The sequence below is a fragment of the Populus nigra genome, chromosome 5, assembly GCF_951802175.1.
Source record: "Populus nigra chromosome 5, ddPopNigr1.1, whole genome shotgun sequence".
In the NCBI taxonomy this organism is placed as follows: domain Eukaryota; kingdom Viridiplantae; phylum Streptophyta; class Magnoliopsida; order Malpighiales; family Salicaceae; genus Populus; species Populus nigra.
In genome coordinates, this window is record NC_084856.1 from 23108334 (window position 1) to 23127897 (window position 19564).

General features: G+C 35.1%; 4 protein-coding genes across 7 annotated transcripts; 2 read left to right on the forward strand and 2 right to left on the reverse strand.

Moving 5' to 3' along the window:
- The first annotated feature begins 6216 nt into the window (after window positions 1-6216).
- On the forward strand, window positions 6217-6965 carry LOC133694947 (uncharacterized). Its single transcript, XM_062116637.1, has one exon. The coding sequence runs from the start codon at window positions 6299-6301 to the stop codon at window positions 6842-6844; it is 546 nt and encodes a 181-aa protein (XP_061972621.1). The 5' UTR covers window positions 6217-6298; the 3' UTR covers window positions 6845-6965.
- A 1103-nt stretch (window positions 6966-8068) lies between these two features.
- On the reverse strand, window positions 8069-11410 carry LOC133694946 (protein AGENET DOMAIN (AGD)-CONTAINING P1-like). Its single transcript, XM_062116636.1, has 4 exons — window positions 10784-11410; window positions 10453-10521; window positions 8600-9055; window positions 8069-8423 (listed from the first exon to the last, which is right to left on the reverse strand). The coding sequence occupies exons 1-4, from the start codon at window positions 11270-11272 to the stop codon at window positions 8409-8411; spliced, it is 1029 nt and encodes a 342-aa protein (XP_061972620.1). The 5' UTR covers window positions 11273-11410; the 3' UTR covers window positions 8069-8408.
- An 881-nt stretch (window positions 11411-12291) lies between these two features.
- On the forward strand, window positions 12292-16999 carry LOC133693502 (pentatricopeptide repeat-containing protein At3g62890-like). Of its 3 annotated transcripts, XM_062114720.1 has the most exons (5): window positions 12292-14911; window positions 15013-15058; window positions 15605-15887; window positions 16505-16578; window positions 16710-16999. In XM_062114720.1, exon 1 carries the CDS (start codon window positions 12340-12342, stop codon window positions 14719-14721), a length of 2382 nt encoding a protein of 793 aa, XP_061970704.1. In that variant the 5' UTR covers window positions 12292-12339; the 3' UTR covers window positions 14722-14911; window positions 15013-15058; window positions 15605-15887; window positions 16505-16578; window positions 16710-16999. The 3 variants fall into 3 exon arrangements, with proteins under 3 accessions (XP_061970704.1, XP_061970703.1, XP_061970705.1); XM_062114719.1 differs by lacking the exons at window positions 16505-16578; window positions 16710-16999 and having other exon boundaries at window positions 15010-15058; window positions 15605-16062; XM_062114721.1 differs by lacking the exons at window positions 15013-15058; window positions 16505-16578; window positions 16710-16999 and having other exon boundaries at window positions 15605-16062.
- LOC133693503 (putative pentatricopeptide repeat-containing protein At1g56570) lies at window positions 16409-19384 on the reverse strand. 2 transcript variants are annotated; one of them, XM_062114723.1, is made up of 3 exons: window positions 18503-19384; window positions 17280-18332; window positions 16409-16871 (listed from the first exon to the last, which is right to left on the reverse strand). In XM_062114723.1, exons 1-3 carry the CDS (start codon window positions 19121-19123, stop codon window positions 16830-16832), a joined length of 1716 nt encoding a protein of 571 aa, XP_061970707.1. In that variant the 5' UTR covers window positions 19124-19384; the 3' UTR covers window positions 16409-16829. The 2 variants fall into 2 exon arrangements, with proteins under 2 accessions (XP_061970707.1, XP_061970706.1); XM_062114722.1 differs by having other exon boundaries at window positions 16672-18332.
- Window positions 19385-19564: the final 180 nt, after the last annotated feature.

Consider the following 19564-nt stretch of genomic DNA (forward strand, 5'->3'; position numbering starts at 1 on the left):
AGAAACTTAACTCAAATACCAAATTGCATAAACTGAAGAGAAGACGAAATACCAAAACAATTGCAGAGACAGAACAGAAATACCAAATTGCAGAAGCTGATACCAAATTACAGAAACTGAAGAGAAGACGAAATACCAAAACAATTGCAGAGACAGATAGAAATACCAAATTGCAGAAACTGATTCCAAATTGCAGAAACTGAAGAGAAGACGAAATACCAAAACAATTGCAGAGACAGATAGAAATACCAAATTGCAGAAACTGAAGAGAAGACGAAATACCAAAACAATTGCAGAGACAGATAGAAATACCAAATTGCAGAAACTGAAGAGAAGACGAAATACCAAAACAATTGCAGAGACAGATAGAAATACCAAATTGCAGAAGCTGATTCCAAATTGCAGAAATTGAAGAGAAGACGAAATACCAAAACAATTGCAGAGACAGAACATAAATACCAAATTGCAGAAGCTGATACCAAATTGCAGAGACTGATGAGAAGACGAAATACCAAAACAATTGCAGAGGCAGAACAGAAATACCAAATTGCAGAAGCTGAAAAATCTAAAATAAAGTTTCAGATATTAATTCTTCAGCCGCAAGCACAAAACTTGATTTTCATCCTCCATCTTTTAATAGGTCAAACAACTCATGTCTGATGTTTTGAAAAATGAATCTGAAGTTAAGCTTCATAGGAATGCATTGAGCGTGCTGGAATATCCTACAGGGAATGAAGTGGATGATGATAACAATTTTAATACGAGCAGTGGCTCTGACATTGGTGAACATGATTTCTACAAGGGCAGCGAGTTCCATAAAATTAACAAGCCAATGATTCGATCAACTAGGCTCTGATACCATGTTAAAGTAATTTTGATCAAACATAAAAGGAGGCTAGAATTCTCAATAAGATGTTTATTATGAATGCTTGAGTTAACCTAAATACAAAGAAATTATATATAGGTTAAACTGAAAATACTATTCTACCCTTAATAAATAAAACTAGATAAATATTACTTAACAGTCCGAATCAATGAGATGATTTCCTTCTTGTGTTTTTTTTATATGATGTATTGTTGAAGTGTTCTTTATTAGTAAAAAGAAATAGAAATCTCATTGCATGCCTTGATTGGTAAATTCTAAAGAAAGTAGAGTGGATTAAGTTGAGAAAACCTGCACTAAACCTGATATGAACTGAGTTTAATGATATATTGATTCGATAAAATTAAGTTGATATTAAAGAAAAGTTTTTAAAAATAAAACAAAACTGCTTTAATAAAAATAAATAACCTTAATTGATTTTTCATTTGGTAGGTTGTAACAATGAAGCCAGGAGTCTACATCCCATCCATTTTTTACGGTCCGGTCCAGATAGGTACTTCCCTTCCTGCGAAAGCCATTAGGACACGTCATGCAAAAAGCTAGTTGCTCTGCAGCTTGCAGATTACATTAATGACATGGTTGGAATGTCATTCCTACTGTTATTTAAAGTTTTTTTTAAAATATATTATATATATATATATATATATATTTTTTTTTTTTTAAAAAATATATTTTAATATAAATATATCAAAATATATAAAAATAAATAAATTTTTATAAAATGATTATTTGATAATAATACCAAACACATTCTTAAATTCATGTAAGCAGCTTAAAAATATTTTGATATTATATTTTGAAAAAAATTAATTTTTTTTTATTTTTTTATTTTAAATTAATATATTTTTGATGTTTTTATACTTGATGTGATGTCAAAAATAACTTTTAAAAAATAAAAAAAATATTATTTTAATGTATTTTAAAATAAAAAATATTTTAAAAAACAACTCACTCTTCAATACTCAATTTAATTATGGCAAATTAACTACTTCAACACAGAAAATTCAATTATGAAAAATATATTGACGCTAGCCTAATTCATAAAGAACTCTGTAACATGTGAAGATGAACCCAGTTTCTTACTAAATAAATACTCTATAAGAGGAAGCTACTCTAACGTCTCAAGCCATGCACTCAACGATGTGTTTATGCAAGGACTAGCTGGATGAACACATTACCTTGATTTTGCATTTTAATTTTCTGTGTTTGGCATGAGTTTGTTTGATACTTTGGTTTTTTATACAGTAACGATGTTTGCATTGTTTTGCCTATTTGACTTGCTGTTTCTGGTTTTTACATTGTCTCAAATTTCATGTTCTATGATTAATTATGGAAACCTGAGTTAGGATAATTATTAGATAATAATATAAATTATATTTAATTTTTTGAATTAAAATAGTTACGTGGCATATAATGAGAATTTTAATGACTGAACATTATAAATTTTACAGTAATATAAATTATATTTTAAAATCATACAAAATAATTTAAGATTTTAAATTGAAATAACAAGTCATATTCTTTAATATATTTTGATTTTTTTTGTTATTTTTATGGTGTAATTCTGGATGTTTAGTTTCCATGATGGAGACTGTATATATTGTAAATCTGAAAAATATATTCAGACTCTTCGTAATTCATATAGAAAATCCTTGAATTTTACTAAGCTTTCAGGAGCTGGGATTAGTTCCTGACTAGCTCCATGCCAAAAGAAGTAGAACACACAGTCCTTGCTAAACAACCGCAGTCATGGAAGGGTTAAGGAAGCTCAAAATAATCTGGAAGTTGCTTCGTGTGATCCACTTAAAATTGTCATTGGGACAAGGCAATGTCTTGGTGCCCTAATTTCTAACTCTAAAATCGTTTTACGACACATCGGGCTTTCGCTACATTGATGTGATCGGAGTGCGGAAGCAGAGTTATACAAAAGCTGCTTCCGGTTGACAATTCCCTCGAACAGTTGAAGAGTCAATACAATTGCTTATTGCCTCATCTCACTCCACAGGTATTTCCAGGCATGTCTATATCCTTTTTCACGTTGGAGAGGTAGGACAACGCCTTGGTTCTCATTCCTGAGGCCTTTTCCCTCGTTTACCTACCCTCTATTCTTGTGTAACAACCGTTGGCTGCGCTCTATTTGTTTATAGTCAGGTTAACCTATTAATTTATAGGTTGAGCTAGCAGACCCGCAACATGTATCTTGAACCGTGCAGGACTCCGAGTAAGGTACAATAACTATGGCTCCATTATTGCCATTTTGTTCTGGTTAATTAATTTTATTAAGCAATCCCCAATAAATGGCTACGGTCATGTTCACACCAAGAACTTTATATTGACAGATGCTTATCGTTTCTTTTCCCCCGATCGATGTGAAAGATGATACCATGTTTAGTTTTTAGGGGTGGCCATGGGATAATAAAACATTCGTTCTTGTTTGGTAATGAAATGAAGGAGAGTTCCATCAGTACTACTGTTGGTTGTGTGAGGCCTCGCCTTTATGTTGCATATTTATGCTGTTCCTCACCTACTTCCTAACAATGGGCTGATCTCTCCCCCACCTCTTCATTGAGTCTGCTTCTTGATGAACAGATAGTAACATCAACTTCTTTTTTCCATGAATGTACTGCAATTTGTATTATCATCTCTTATTACTCCTTCTGATGCGGCCAAGCCTGATTAGATTAGGAATCAGAGAACAATATGATGGAAAAATCAAAACAAGAAGCCTAGTCTTGCTGTTGTTTCTCAATAATTTATTCTGCCAAATTAGTCTTCTCCAGGAAAAAAAGGATGATATATAATAGCTTAAACTGTAGCTGACCGAACATAAAAGGAAAAAAGGGATCTTGGTAGGAAAATAAAATCAAAAGTCCAAAATTAACGAGTAAAATAATAAAATTGATCAAAACAATATTTTATAGGCTTAATTTGAAGGAGCCAATTAAATTTATTATCAAACTTTTTGTTATTATTATCATCTAAAAACATAAAAAAATTATAAATTATAAAACATAAGTTACATTGCAACTCCAAACCAAGAGGTTGGGTGACGACTCTACTACTAAAATCTGAGGCCAAAGCAGTCTAGTTGAGCTAACAGTGGTAAAGTCCCATCACAAATCTCTGTTGCAATGACAAGATGCCATTATGACATTTCATAGAAGGTGGTTGCTACCTCATTAATTATGTGCTTGTACACCCTTCTAGCCATTGCCGTTAATGCTGAGAGGTACATTTATGGGTTTATTTTTTAAAATATTTTTTTATTTAAAAATATATTAAAATAATATTTTTTATTTTTTAAAAATTATTTTTAATATTAAAATATTAAAATAATATAAAAACACTAGAAATATTTTTAAAACATAAAAACAAATAGGATTTTCATGGAACGCTGCTTGACCATATTTAATGAAATAGACAATTTAGGATGTAATAGTAGTAATTAATTTTTAAAATATTTTTTGTTTGAAAATATATAAAAATAATATTTTTTAATTTTTTTAAAAATTTATCTTTAATATCATTCCATGAAAATAATCTAAAATATTAAAAAAAAACAAAAAAAACCACAAAACACGGTTTCATCCTCAAAACAAATAGCTGCTTAATGTAATTTCTTAACCACGAAGTCTAATAACAGAGGATTGCTTCAAATATGAAACCCCTTGATCATGTTCGATGGATTGGACAATTTAGGATAGATCTTGATGTAATTAATTTCTTAAACCATATAGTTTAATCAAAGAGAAATTATCGAAGGTGGTCATAACTTCACACCTACAAAGTGTTGGATCCTAAAATAATCTTGTGGTGTTTTTCGCATGATTTATGTGCTTGTGCTTGTGCTTGTGCGGTGAAACGTAATTTGTGTGAATTGATTCACATAATTACAGTACTTTCGTCTAATCACAGACTTGTTCATGTTATATATGTGGTGGAGATCTATATTGGTAAATAATAGCTTAGTACTTGTGTTCTTAGCAATATAATAATTTAATTAGTCCTTCTGGTTTCAATAATCATAATCCAGTCTCTTAAACGACTGTTTATCCTTCTGGTTTTTTAAACTAGAAAGATTAATTAACTAATTATTTTTCAAACAAAATAGGAATGATTAAAAATGTACTCTAAAAAAATAAGATGATCTATCTTCACACAAGGTCGCTTCATGTGTAAAGGTGACTATTCAAAGCATTTTACTTTTCATGGAGGGCCATCGTGGACTTCTTCTCCAAACATTTTAGTATTCTTCATGTATGTATGGATGAACAAGAAAGCACCAAGGCCATTTCTCACCATTAATTTTAGAATTAAGATTATTAAATCCGATTTGATGCGTAACCCACTAATTCAGAATTTAAAGAAGATAATCAACTTAAAAGTTTTAATTTCAGATTAAAATTAAATAAAAGTTGATATAATCAAACTCATTCGACCAAATAAATTAATCTATAATTCTAATTAATCTTTTAAAAACATATATTATTTTGACGGTTCATAAGTTAGGTAGATTTAATAACTTTGCTTGGAATTGCAAGTAATGGATTGACGTAATCTTCATGTTTTTTAAGGAAACTGCACCGATGCCTTTTTATTTCCAGCTTCGTATTCCTTTTTTGGTGGCAAAATTCCATCAGAACAAGAAACCCATGATGTGTTAGTTTTATATATATATATAAAAAAAAAAAACCAACGAGTGCTTGGCTATGTGGTGCTGCTAACCCCTTCCTTCAATTAATTTCGCACGTCATTGACAATAAATAAGTTTTCCCATCTCAACTATAATACAGATGTCACAGTTCTACTGGCAGCTGCCTCCCACCGACCGTTTCTCCTTTAATTTTGCCATAAATTCTTCAACCATCTCATAAATGCAAGCGTCTTGTTAGAGCATGACAATCCTTCTCCTTCACCTAAACTGATTGATGTTCATGGATTTGGATTGGCCCAAGAAACACACTTCACCATCTAATTAATTCACGAGAAGGGTGACGCCGACGGCTGCAAAATATATATAGCATATAACTCAAGATTAAAAATACTATAATTATAAGAATATATCTAAAGCATTTAATTTTTGTTTCTTTGAATATTTATTTTCCAAGAATATTACAACTCTCTATATAGAAAAAAAAACTAAAAAAAACTTAGTAATACTGAGTAGAAGAAAATAAACTAAGAAAGTTATTCCCTTCATATTGGAAAAAAAACCATTGAGCTTGAAAATGACTCGGCCACATTTGGGCCACATCCACAATGGTGTTTTGGGAAATATTTGGGCAACCAAGGGTAAATGTCAAACTTGGATGCTATATTAGGGCAATCACTTTCCATGGTTTTCTTACACCAGCCATCTCTCACAAGGTAAGCTCCCGAAGACGCTAAAACAACATCATCAAGTCTTTGAGGAAAATGTCTCTTGTCAAAGAAGACATCAAAGCCAAAGCTGAGGTCTACTATGGAGATGAAATGGGAAAAGAGAAATCTCAAGAATTGCTCAGAGAAGTAGGCTTGCCGAATGGTCTTTTGCCCTTGCACGATATTGTAGAGTGCGGGATTGTGAGGGAGACAGGGTTTGTGTGGCTCAAGCAAAAGAAGAGCATAACCCACAAGTTTGAGAAGATTGGCAAGCTCGCTTCCTATGGAACTGAAGTCACAGCTTATGTTGAACAAAACAAGATCAAGAAACTGACTGGTGTGAAGACCAAAGAGCTTTTGCTCTGGGTCACACTGAGTGATATCTATTTGGATGATCCACCAACTGGAAAGATCACTTTCCAGACTCCTACTGGGCTCTACAGGACTTTCCCTGTGTCAGCTTTTGTGGTTGAAGAAAAAGGTAAAGCAGCAACCTCAGCAGCGGCAGCGAAGGATGTCAAGGAAGAGAAGAAGGATGATGTCAAGGAAAACAAGGAAGTCAAGGGAGTGAATGGAGCCGTGGAGGTGAAGGAGGCCTAAGGTTCTTAGTCTTCAGTGATAAAGAGGCCTTCATCTGGTCTGTATTACTATCAATTTCAATGTATTATTACCTCTTGCTAGTGTTTACTGGTAATAAAGTACATTAGAGTTTAATTTTTCAGTCATGTTGTAGACAAGATCACAGCATAGACACTTGAGTTGTCTACATGTCTGTTTTCTCTTAGCTTATCATGACAAGAAAGGGTGAAATGGATTAAGTTATGCTTGAAATGTGATCATGAATGAACATTGTTTGATGTTTATCTCAGTATTCTGAAAGGGTGATAATTATGAATTTCTCACTTGAAATGTCGGCCGGGAGAAAATTTGAAAGGGGGCAGCCGGGAATTTAATGCAGATTAATTGTTTTCTTGTCATTTTGCCTAAATTTTGTCTAAGCATCGAAGGAATCCCACTTTTTTGTCTTTTACGCCTTGCATCATTTTCAATCCTATGCACCTGGCTATGATTCCTTAACCTTAGTCTACATATCCATGGAACAAAACCAGCCTGTTTTAAATGGTGTTCGGTTACCCCTGAAAACTGAAGAGAGAGAGAGATAGTTAGGATAGAAATGATAAATTTTATTGTATTTCCTGTGTTTTAAAAGGATAAAAATTCATCCTAAAATCGTTACAGAGGCAATGTTATTTATATCAAAGTGTTAGCCTTCCAAAGTAAACATATTTCTATCCCTTTTATATTTGTCCATTTTATTCTTTTTATATTTGCCCATTCTGTTTTAAGATATTAATCATATACAATTTTAATGTTATATGCATCGTAGTGCGGGAGCTTTTTGGATTGAATAAATATTTTTTTTATTCTGTATTATTTTTCTTTTCTAGTTTTTTAAGGAAATAGTTTTCCATTTTATTTTTCTCATTACTCGTTTTCTAGTTATTTAGGCCAGGTGAGATATAAATGAATAAAATTAAATACCATGAGAGGATTATCCTTCGCTACTGTCTACTTAACTGGCAGTTAAAGTATAAAAGCTCCCCAGTCCCGTCCCTGGCCAAGGACCATAAAAAACTAGGAGTAAAAAGGAGGGGGCAATTGATACATATTGCAGACAGGTACGGAAGGTTGCCAGATTCTGGTCACACATATCGTTCGACTATGTAAGATAGCAAATTGCAAAACGATATTAAAGAACCACAAGCCAGCACCAGTTACTAGACAACTCCCTAGAGCTAATAAATGTCGTAAGCAAACATGGGCTGAGAAGCAACAGAGAATTCAGCTCTATAGGGAGAAACTTCAAATGGTGAATCAAATGGCATCAGCATACAGTTGTTTTATGTTTTGATGAGATCAGTTTAAGGTTGCACCAGAGAGGTTTCATGTATAATGGACTAGACATCTTCGAAAATGGAATAGAACCAGATTATATAAGTGCAGTAATTCAGCCGCAGAATCTACAACCCTTGTCGAGCAAGAAACCTCAAGATATTCTACTACTCCTACCATAGGCCAGGAAATGGAGATTGATACGAATTACAGCGATATATACAGCAACATGGCAGGTTCTCTCACAAAGCTCTACTACTTTCTCCAGCGATCACAGCTTCAAAGCCTAAGAAAATGTATAGGAGGTAACAAGCACATGTTATTATCTATATAACAGCACCAGAAATATCAGACTTCCCAAAATCATCTAAACCTCTCTAGTGCATGTGTGAGGTGTTCCTATTGTGGGAGGGGGTAAAAATTTCAAAGAAACAGACTAGAATTGAAGTTCAAGAGTCGTACCTTTGATGGAGTGACCCATTTGCCATTGATCCAGTCCTGATGTGGCCTTAAGTCAGAGTGCTGAAATTCTAATTCCTCATTGGAATCCTTGAAGAAGACTGAATACTTTGGGAAATTATTCACCTTAGAAACTACACCCACCCACCAGGCATCATTGTACAGAGCATCAACTTCTTCCAACTTCTTGAATCGATCAATAATTATAGTTTGTGGAGGATGAGGCCTAATGTGCATATTGTCAATCTCTTCCCTCAGAAAATCACTATCATCTTCGGTTCTCAAGGTTTGGTACTCAATAAGGTACTTGTCCTTGCCCACTGGCTCAACAATAGTTGCAGAAAACCAAGCACCTTTAAAACCATCTTCGTCACTGCTAACCTCAACTGGCATTCCCTTGCTAAACTTTGCATCTTTTGGTGATTCAATAGGCTTCTCTTGTGTTGTATCGGGCACTTTCTGCAATTCCAGATTCAAGAAGTTGATAAAGGTAAATTGCAGAACATACCCGGAAAAAGACAAAACACACAGAATAAAGGATTGTTGAATACAGAATAGCAACTGACTGAAGCCAATCAAGCCACATTACTACACAAAAGGATGTTCCATAGGATTTCTATCCGTTTGAAAAATAGGCATTCATTGTAAATCCATGGCCATAAAAATAGAACACAACAATAAGGCACTACATGTGCCAAAGGAAATTGCTTCAAGCTTCCCAATTATACATTTACAATTATCATCGTAAGCTAACTTCCATATATCCAGATAATACAGCTTTATAGCATCAAAATACCAATCATCAACAGGTCAAAGGAATAACACAGAGGCAGCAACACAAAATAAGAGTTGAAGTTTCTCTTTCAATTCTGCAAGCATCTGTTTTAGCTTCCTTATCCAGGATAGTCTATCCAAGAAGTTCAATTACTTAAGATAGTGTTGAGAAAACAGCATTCTATCAGACATGGTTCTAACTTCTAACATTTGAAAAAGCTGGAAAATTTTCTCCTTTTGACCAAAATATAACAAAGTTAATGAAACCAAGAGTGAATAAAACAGAGATCGAGTGACCATCCTGTCATAACTGATTAAGTGTCTATGAAGCAGACTCTCTCTACATACTATCCATATAGCACAGCATATCCAGTGATAGCTCATTCTAGAGTTTTTCCACTTATTTTATGCACTTACACACACACACACGCACCAGAAAGTGTACCCGAATGGACATTATCAAATCCAGAAGAGCTTTCTTCTTTTTCATTTCCACCTTTGGGCCTATGCATGTTTATTGCTTTGCAAAAACAAGCCTCCGATACCTCTACATCCAGGATACTCATTCTCCATTTAACACTTCCAATTGATACAAGTGTAAATATCCAAGCAAAGCATCAAGGAATGACCGCCCACATTCAAACAAAACTTCAGGCTGTACTGTGTGCAAAAAATTTTAAGAAGAAAAAAACCCTTCTCACTTATTTAAGGATTTTGCAACTTAATGATTTTCCAACACTACCAACATCTATATTTTTCAAAAGGGTAAAAGAAAATCCTACCAATCCTACCACCCTGTCTTCACAAGGGGCAAAAGAACGAGAAATATCCTCTTTTTTTCCCGGAAATACATGTGATCAGTAATCCAAGATTAGCACACACAACTTTATCAAAAACCAAAGACACACATCTCTGCATCCTCTTTTGAAAGAACCAACCATCAACCAAACATACCAACTATGAAAGTGAAATTTCGCAATGAAATACATTAACCAAATAAAAAACAGAAGATAATCATACAAATCTAAAGAATTAACCAAAATTTACATAAAGAGAACAACTTTGTCAAAAACAAAACCCACCTTGTTAACTCTCCTTTTCACCTCTTTCGTCACTTCTTCTTCAACGAGTTTCCTTTTATTTCTAGAACCCTGCTTTCAAAAAAAAAAAATTCCAAAAGAAAAAACAATCACAAATTCAGAATCCAACCCAAAACAAAAACCAAACACACTAACCGAGATTAAGACAATTAAACTAAAAACATTACCCTAGATTGACCTAATAACAACAAATCTATCAAAAAGACAACAACATTAACCAAAGAAGAATAAATTATCAACACAACACAAAATAAATTAACCAAGTTTAACATAAAAACAACTTATCAAAAAGAGAAAAAAAAAAAAAAAACACCTCATTTTCCTTCTCTTTCACTTCCTCCTCTTCCTCTCCTTCCAACGTTGGTTTCCACGCCCCACTAACCCACTCCCTATGCAACCTCAAATCCTCCTCGCCAAACTCAATCTGCTCTTTAGTACTCCTAAAAAACACAGCAAACTTCCCATCCTCATTCACCTCAGTTATCACACCTTCCCACCACCCATCGTTATGAAAAGCATCAACTTCTTCACTAAACTTGAACTCCCTCTTCTTCTCTCTTGGGGCTATTGGTCTTATTTGGAACTCATTGACTGTTTCCTGCAAGGGTTTTGTCCCTTCTTCATCTTCAAACAGCTTGTCATATTCAACAATGAATTTTGAGGTTCTTGTTGCCTTCACTACTGTTCCTGTATAGAAAGAGCCTCTGAATCCTTCCTCTTCTGACATGATTTCTACTTTTGAGCCTGGTTTGAAATGTGGGTTTTGGTTGGGTTTTGATTTGGGCGTGGATTTTGGCGGCATTTTTGTGGTTTGTTAGGTAACGGGTTTAGGGTTTATTCCAGATTTAGTGTTTTTAGGGATTTTGGCGCCCTAGAGAGAGAGAGATAGAGAGATTCTGTTGGAGTTAATCGGAAATGAGGGAAGGAAGGAAAAGTTTAGGGGTGGAGAATATAAAAAAGGATAAAATGACGGGGCAAATGAGAAATTTGGGAAGAAGTATAATAAAATAAAAATGCATTTATTAAATTTATTTTTTTCCTCGAAAATAAATGGTATTTTAAAACTAGTTTACATATTTGTAAAATTAATTATTTTTTAGAAATATTTTAAGACCTTATTCTATATATTACTCTATCTCGTTTTAAGAAATTAAATAATTTTTTATTGGTGTTATTTTGAGTTATTAATTCATAAAGTTAAGGAAAGAAAGAAATCTCTAAATCAGTCCTTTAAAATTATCTAATTAATTAGAAATATATATTCCAAATTAATCAGTCCTTTATCATCATTAAGTGATAGATATTATTTATATGCACTCATAAAATAGAATACTGTAAAAAGTAAAAATGCAAGATATGTCTTGCATTAATTTAAAACTATGTGTGATATAAGTAAGGTAAACCATGAAGAACAAGCATATGAAGTGCTGAAAAACCAAAGCTTTTACATGTAGCCATGCTAATATTATACCACATCCATAGCTCAAACGAAAGTTAAAGGATCACAGGAGAAATGAAAGAGCAATATCAGACAATAGGCACAGGTCAAAAGTTACAGTTTCTAACATCTTCTTCTTCTTCTTCTTCTTTTTTCTCCTAACATCTTTAATGGTTTTGTAGATGGAGAGATGGCTCATTTTCCCAATTATAATAGTATTTTGGATGGGGATGAAATGTGATATAAAATCTAAATATTAAGGATACAATTGTACTATTCCAAACAAGAAGGTCCATTTTTATAGAGTTATAAACTATAGGGACCTGCCAATTGAGACATAAGTAGATAGAAAGTAGCATGTCAGCTGCTGTTTCTTAGCTCAGACAGAACACAGAGTTCACTTTGTGCTTTAAGTTCCAGTTTTTGTTGCTATGAAACTTTCCAGACTAAACTATCTTTCAAAACCCTTCAAGATTCCAACTTTCACTCTCAAACCAACCTTAACTCTTCCAATCTTAGAAACCCACTTGCAAAAATGTCAAAACATCAAGCAATTCAATCAAATCCTCTCGCAAATGATCCTTTCTGGCTTCTTCAAAGACAGTTTTGCAGCTAGTAGACTTCTTAAGTTCTCCACTGAATTACCTTTCATTAACATCAACCAGTCATATCAAATATTTTCACACATTGAGAAGCCAAATGGGTTCATTTGTAATACCATGATGAAGGGTTATATGCAAAGAAATAGCCCTTGTAAAGCTATATGGGTTTATAAGTTGATGCTTGAAAGCAATGTAGCAGCTGATAATTATACTTATCCAATATTGTTTCAGTCTTGTTCTATTAGATTAGCTGAGTTTGATGGGAAATGTATTCAAGATCATGTTTTGAAGGTGGGTTTTGATTCTGATGTTTATATACAGAACACTCTGATTAATATGTATGCTGTTTGTGGGAATTTAAGTGATGCACGTAAGGTGTTTGATGGAAGTTCTGTTTTGGACATGGTTTCGTGGAATTCGATGTTGGCAGGGTATGTTTTGGTAGGGAACGTGGAGGAGGCTAAGGATGTGTATGATAGGATGCCTGAAAGGAATGTAATTGCTTCGAATTCGATGATTGTTTTGTTTGGTAAGAAAGGTAATGTTGAAGAGGCCTGCAAGTTGTTTAATGAAATGAAACAGAAGGATTTAGTATCGTGGAGTGCATTGATTTCATGTTATGAGCAGAATGAGATGTATGAGGAGGCTTTGATTTTGTTCAAGGAAATGAATGCTAATGGAATTATGGTGGATGAGGTCGTGGTGCTTAGTGTTCTTTCAGCATGTTCTCGCTTGTTGGTGGTTATAACAGGGAAGTTGGTACATGGTTTGGTTGTGAAGGTTGGGATTGAGACTTATGTCAACCTTCAAAATGCGTTGATTCACATGTATTCAAGTTGTGAAGAAGTGGTTACTGCTCAAAAGTTGTTTAGTGAGAGTTGTTGCTTGGATCAAATATCGTGGAATTCTATGATCTCTGGCTACGTGAAATGTGGGGAAATTGAAAAAGCGAGGGCTTTATTCGATTCAATGCCTGACAAAGATAATGTATCATGGAGTGCCATGATATCAGGTTATGCTCAACAGGACAGATTTACTGAGACTTTAGTTCTGTTCCAGGAAATGCAGATTGAAGGAACAAAGCCAGATGAGACGATTTTGGTTAGTGTGATCTCAGCTTGTACGCACCTGGCTGCTCTTGACCAAGGCAAGTGGATTCATGCTTATATAAGGAAGAACGGGCTAAAGATTAATATCATTTTGGGTACAACTCTTATAAACATGTATATGAAATTAGGGTGTGTTGAAGATGCTTTGGAGGTTTTCAAAGGGTTGGAAGAGAAGGGGGTTTCTACGTGGAACGCTCTCATTCTTGGTTTGGCAATGAATGGGTTAGTGGACAAGTCACTCAAAACATTTTCAGAGATGAAGGAACATGGTGTAACACCTAATGAGATAACCTTTGTAGCAGTTCTTGGGGCTTGCAGACACATGGGCTTAGTGGATGAGGGACACCGTCATTTTAATTCCATGATTCAGGAGCACAAGATTGGGCCCAACATCAAGCATTATGGATGCATGGTCGATCTTCTAGGACGTGCAGGTATGCTAAAAGAAGCAGAGGAACTCATTGAGAGTATGCCAATGGCACCAGATGTTTCCACTTGGGGTGCCTTGCTTGGAGCTTGTAAGAAATACGGTGACAATGAAACTGGGGAGAGGATAGGAAGAAAGCTTGTAGAACTTCATCCTGACCATGATGGGTTCAATGTGTTACTTTCAAACATATATGCTTCAAAGGGCAATTGGGTTGATGTTCTTGAAGTTCGGGGAATGATGAGGCAACATGGGGTGGTGAAGACCCCAGGTTGTAGCATGATTGAAGCACATGGTAGAGTTCACGAGTTCCTCGCTGGAGATAAGACACACCCTCAGAAGGAAGATATCGAACATATGTTAGATGAAATGGCTAAGAAATTAAAGTTGGAAGGTTATGCACCAGATACACGTGAGGTTTCCCTTGATATTGATGAAGAAGAAAAGGAAACTACTCTGTTTAGACACAGTGAGAAGCTTGCAATTGCCTTCGGGCTTATTGCTATTGATCCACCAACACCAATAAGGATAGTGAAGAATTTGCGAATATGCAATGATTGTCACACGGCAGCAAAGTTGATCTCTAAAGCTTTTAATCGTGAAATTGTGGTGAGGGATCGGCATCGCTTCCACCACTTCAAGCAGGGTTCTTGTTCATGCATGGACTATTGGTAGAAAAAAATATACAAATTTCTGTGTTTATTCATGTTGAGCTTGTCCAGTCCGACCATGGTAGACATGTATTTTTTTCACTGGTTGCTGCCTGGCATACAATTGACCTCAGGCCGGGTACTGTTGAAATGAAACAGTAACCATGCCTTACAAAAAGCATCAACCCACAATGGCTGGTTTAATTCTCCAACTGGTTAGTTGATTTGTTTTGCATTTTTGTTTGAATTGTGGCTTGTATTATGTTTACTCTCACAATGACATTCTGGATTTGCTCTTCTCAATTGATGGCAGCAGAACACGAGCATGAAAAGAGAGTGCCTTTGAATCCCAATAGAAGAATGTAAGATGTCTTTTTTTTTAAAAAAAAAATCTGTTTGAATTTCTTAAGGATCTGATTTACTTTTGTTTTAAAGGCCGAGACCGAGTAATTTTTTTTTACATGATTCTTCCATTTCCACTGGTGCTTTATATTTCTCTTTCACCTAATTCAATTCATTCTGTAATGAAGAATATGAACATCCTGTTGACAAAGAAGTTGGAATTTTTCAATTTACTTGATACGTGAACCCAAATTATATTTATTTTTGGAGCAAATAGGTTCAAATTCTAGATTTTGTGCCTTAAATTTTGTTGGAAGTTGGCATCAATTTAGGAGATTTAATTTTCAGTTTATCTTTTAATTGTTAATACCTTTTCTTTTCTTTTTGCGTCTTGTTTCACACAACACAAATTGCCTCGAATCTAGCCAAAGCACTGACCAAGGCTCTTGCTTATATTTGAGGGGTTTTTTTTATATGATATAGGACTCTGTACATACTTGGTGTTCAGCTTGCTATTTTCCTTTGGTGATGTTTGTATGTGGATTTGATTTGTTTTTTTTTTATAGGTGATTTCCATATATCAGGGGGTTTGGCTCTGTGTTTTATACCGGCTTATCACAAGTGTCCTATTTCTTCAATTTTTGAGCTATACTGCTTTCACCACCAATGAGGTGATGGAAACCATGGGTGCTGGCGAGTTCGGTGATGCCATGGTTCTATTTTAAGAATGAGGATTTGGTGGAGGCCTGTCTTTTTTCATGGCATGCATATTAGTCTAAATTTCTAAAATGTTGCTGCTGCTGTTGCTACAAAAGTAATAAATTTCTTGGTGTTGATGTTGCTATAAAAGTAAGCTAAGAAGCAACACAATTGGTTACAATTCCGTGACAGAGTTGTCTAACAAAAAGTATCGCTATAAACTTTCTAGTAGTATTTAAAAATGAGTTAATGTATGATGATATGCTGATAATATTGATTGCTGCACAGTGGCAGTGTTCAAATGCATATTAATGTCTTTCCCTTACTCTCACGATGATCAATGTGAATTTTCAGTCTTACATCCTAGGAAGTTTGATGAATGAAGTAGATGTTTGCAATTGAGGAACATGCCATGACTAGGTGAATGTGCTGATCTCTGAGTTTGTTACTAAATTGATGGTGTTTTTGACACGCATGCTGGAAATCTTTTCTTGATTTTTTTTTTGGTTTCTCAAAATGTCTTTTGCATGAAGCTAAATCATTGGAATCTGATTCTGATTATTTGTGAGTTGAGCATGGAGTAATTCTGCATGATTTCCTTTTATCTATTGTTTAATGAATTCTTTTGATTGAACTTTGATCTTGGTTTCAAAGCAATTATGGACAAGATCTGATGCAGACCATGAGATCCTTATTGTAACAAAAGATTAATCAGCAATAACAATATATCAGTCCTTGAGTTACTATCTGCAATCTCGTCAATGCAGAGTTGCACTGTAGATGGTCACCACCAAACTGGAATCTGGGCTCTACATGAAATCCTTTGCAATCTGTGATAGAGGTGTGCATCATTTGCCTGCTGACCTTTTCACACTGTATAAAATAAAATTCATTTCTTCGTATCTGTTGATTGATGACTTTTTATGTTTCCTAGTAAGAAGAAAATGAAGCATCTTTTTGTTTGTATGATAGCCAAATATGCAGGGACAGCTATTTAAATATGAAAGAGGGACGCTGAGGGAGAGGGAGGGAGGAAGAAGATGTACGAGAGGGAGATTCGGCAGAGAGAGATGGAGAGGTGTGGAGGCTTTGTTAATAAGATATCTCGATAACCCTGGATATCATTAGATGCATCTCTACTGGTGCTGACCCTTGTCATCCTCACTTTAATCTCATATATCATATAATCTCTATGCTGCAAATGTGCAGTGAAGATTGGATCCTTAAAAGATTTAAGAAAGAGAAACTGATATGTTGACTAATATTTGCTCAAATTGGCTAAAAAACTGGATATTCAGCAGCTGCGGGAGTTTCCTCCGCTTGGTTTGTGAGTCCACATTCAAGCTGGTTTCATGTAAATATGGTATCTTTTCTCACTTCAAATCAAGTTCTATCTTCTTGGTCGTGTATTAAGTAATCAAGTTCAGGCACATAGCCAGCCTCTTTCATATGCCTTACAGGTAATTCCAAAACATCGTAAACCCACTCTATATGAGAACCCATCTTATTTCCAACAACAAAACTGTAAACCTGGTTTCGTACCTCAATCCAACTCCTACCGGCCTCTTTTTTAGAGCCTGCTCTCTTCATCAGCTTTCTCATTCTTTCAGCTTCTCCCCATTTGCCTTCTGCAGCATAGATATTTGACAGCATCACATAAGTCTCAACCATATTTGGTTTCAATGCCAATGCCTTCTTAGCTGCCAACTTGCCCAACTTTGAAAGGTTATGTGCCTTGCAAGCACCAAGAAGAGCACCCCAAACAGACTCATCAGCCATAAATGGCATGCTTCTTATTAGATGATAGGCCTCCTCAACTCTTCCAGCTCTGCCCAGCAAACCTACAACACACCCATAAATCTCCTGATTTGGCTTGATGTGATAGTCATCCAACATACAGTTGAAGTACCTCAAGCCTTGATCAACTAGTCCGGCATGACTGCATGCATGTAGAACTGCCATAAACACTACCTGATCAGGTCTGATGCCTGACCTGACCATCTCATCAAACAACTCAACAGCCTCTTTACCATATCCATGAGTCCCATATCCAATCATCATAGAAGTCCAGGAGACTAAATTTGTACAGGACATTTCACTAAAAATTTTTTGTGAATCAATTATATTGCCACACTTTGCATACATATCAATCAAAGCATTAGCCAATTCCAGATTTCCATCAAGCCCCCTGCGAAAAATTCCTCCATGAACCTGCTGTCCACATTGCAAAGCTGCTACGTTTGCACAAGCTGCTATAAGACTGGTGAAAGTGAAGCAGTTTGGACTAAAACCTTCCGACTCCATTTGTGAAAATATAAAGAGAGGCTCTATAGAATCTGATCTTTCATACCCAGCTATTAATGTATTCCATGTGATCAAATCTTTTTCACTCATCTCATTGAAGTACTCCTTTGCCTCGGATAAACAACCACACCTACAATACATATCAAGTATAGAATTCATGACAGGTAGATCGGACTCAAATCCATGTTTAATCACTGCCGTATGTATTTGTCGGCCAAGAATATTTGAGCCGACTGAAGCACAAGCTCTAACAGCAATCGAAATGCTATGTGGGTTCAATTCTGCTCCCTCCTGTTAGCCATGAAATATATTAGTACACTATATATGTATAGTAAACAGTTCATGAAAGTTAAAACTACTCAACAAACCAACGTCATGGTGTGCTATATAATGGTTAAAGTAGTGTTTTTGATGCATTAAGTCTTTCTGTGATTCTTGGAGTCTTTTCTTCATCCACTTACCAGCGACATTTCCCGGAAGACTTGAACTGCGCGACTCCCATTACCTCTGTGAGTGTAGCCAGCAATCAAGGTGGTCCATGACACAACATTCTTTTCTTTAATATCGTGAAAAACAACACAAGCATCCCTCATAGTTACACCACAAGTAGCATACATATCCATGAGAGCATTATCTACATAAATAAACCCCTCAACAAACCTTCTTTTAATAGCCAATCCATGAACCAAACCCCCACAAGAAACACTGTTCATTCCTTTACAAGCCTTTAAAACACTTGATATTGTAAATGCATTTGGTGGGACATTGTCATTCTTTACCATATCAACAAAAACACTCCATGCTTGAGTGTATTCATTACAATGCGTGTACCCTGAAATCATCGCGGTCCATGCAACAGCATCTCTCTCAGGCATTTCATCAAACAAGTTACGTGCTTGACTGATTCGGCCCTTTTCAAAATATGATTTTAAGAGGTCTGTAGCTAGAATGGAGGTACCCTTTGGCTTAAAAGTTGTGCTTGATTGGTACTTTGGTGTGTTTTGGGCCCACTGTAGGTAGTTTTTGATCATAGGTGGGAAAGGATGGAAGTTACTGGTGGATAGCAGTCTTTTTGTGATCATGTTCAAGTGTCCATGGTCATAGTCTGTATTTTTTGTTCATAGTTTAAAGCATGATAGAAAATGGAGGGAACAGGGTTTTATATGGTGTGGAAGGGATACGCAGTGTGGGGATGTCTACTTTCAGATCACAAAGACATGAAGTGTGATGCAACTACATCCGGCATTTGTCCCAGTTTCACAAGACAAGCAGAGGACCTTTTGTTATCTTTTTGTTGGCCCTAGAGACATGGCCTTTAAAATACAAAGTTTTTGCTGCACACAGTTAACACTTGTTTTTTAGATGATAATAGATATTCTCGGACCAGCTTATGTATTAATTAAAACTAAATCTTTTTTTTAAAAAAAAAAAAATTTCTTTTTGAAGGTATACTCTTGTATCAATCTAGTACACTCAGTAAAATTTTAATAAATTATTTTAAATATTGATCTCAAGATTTAAAC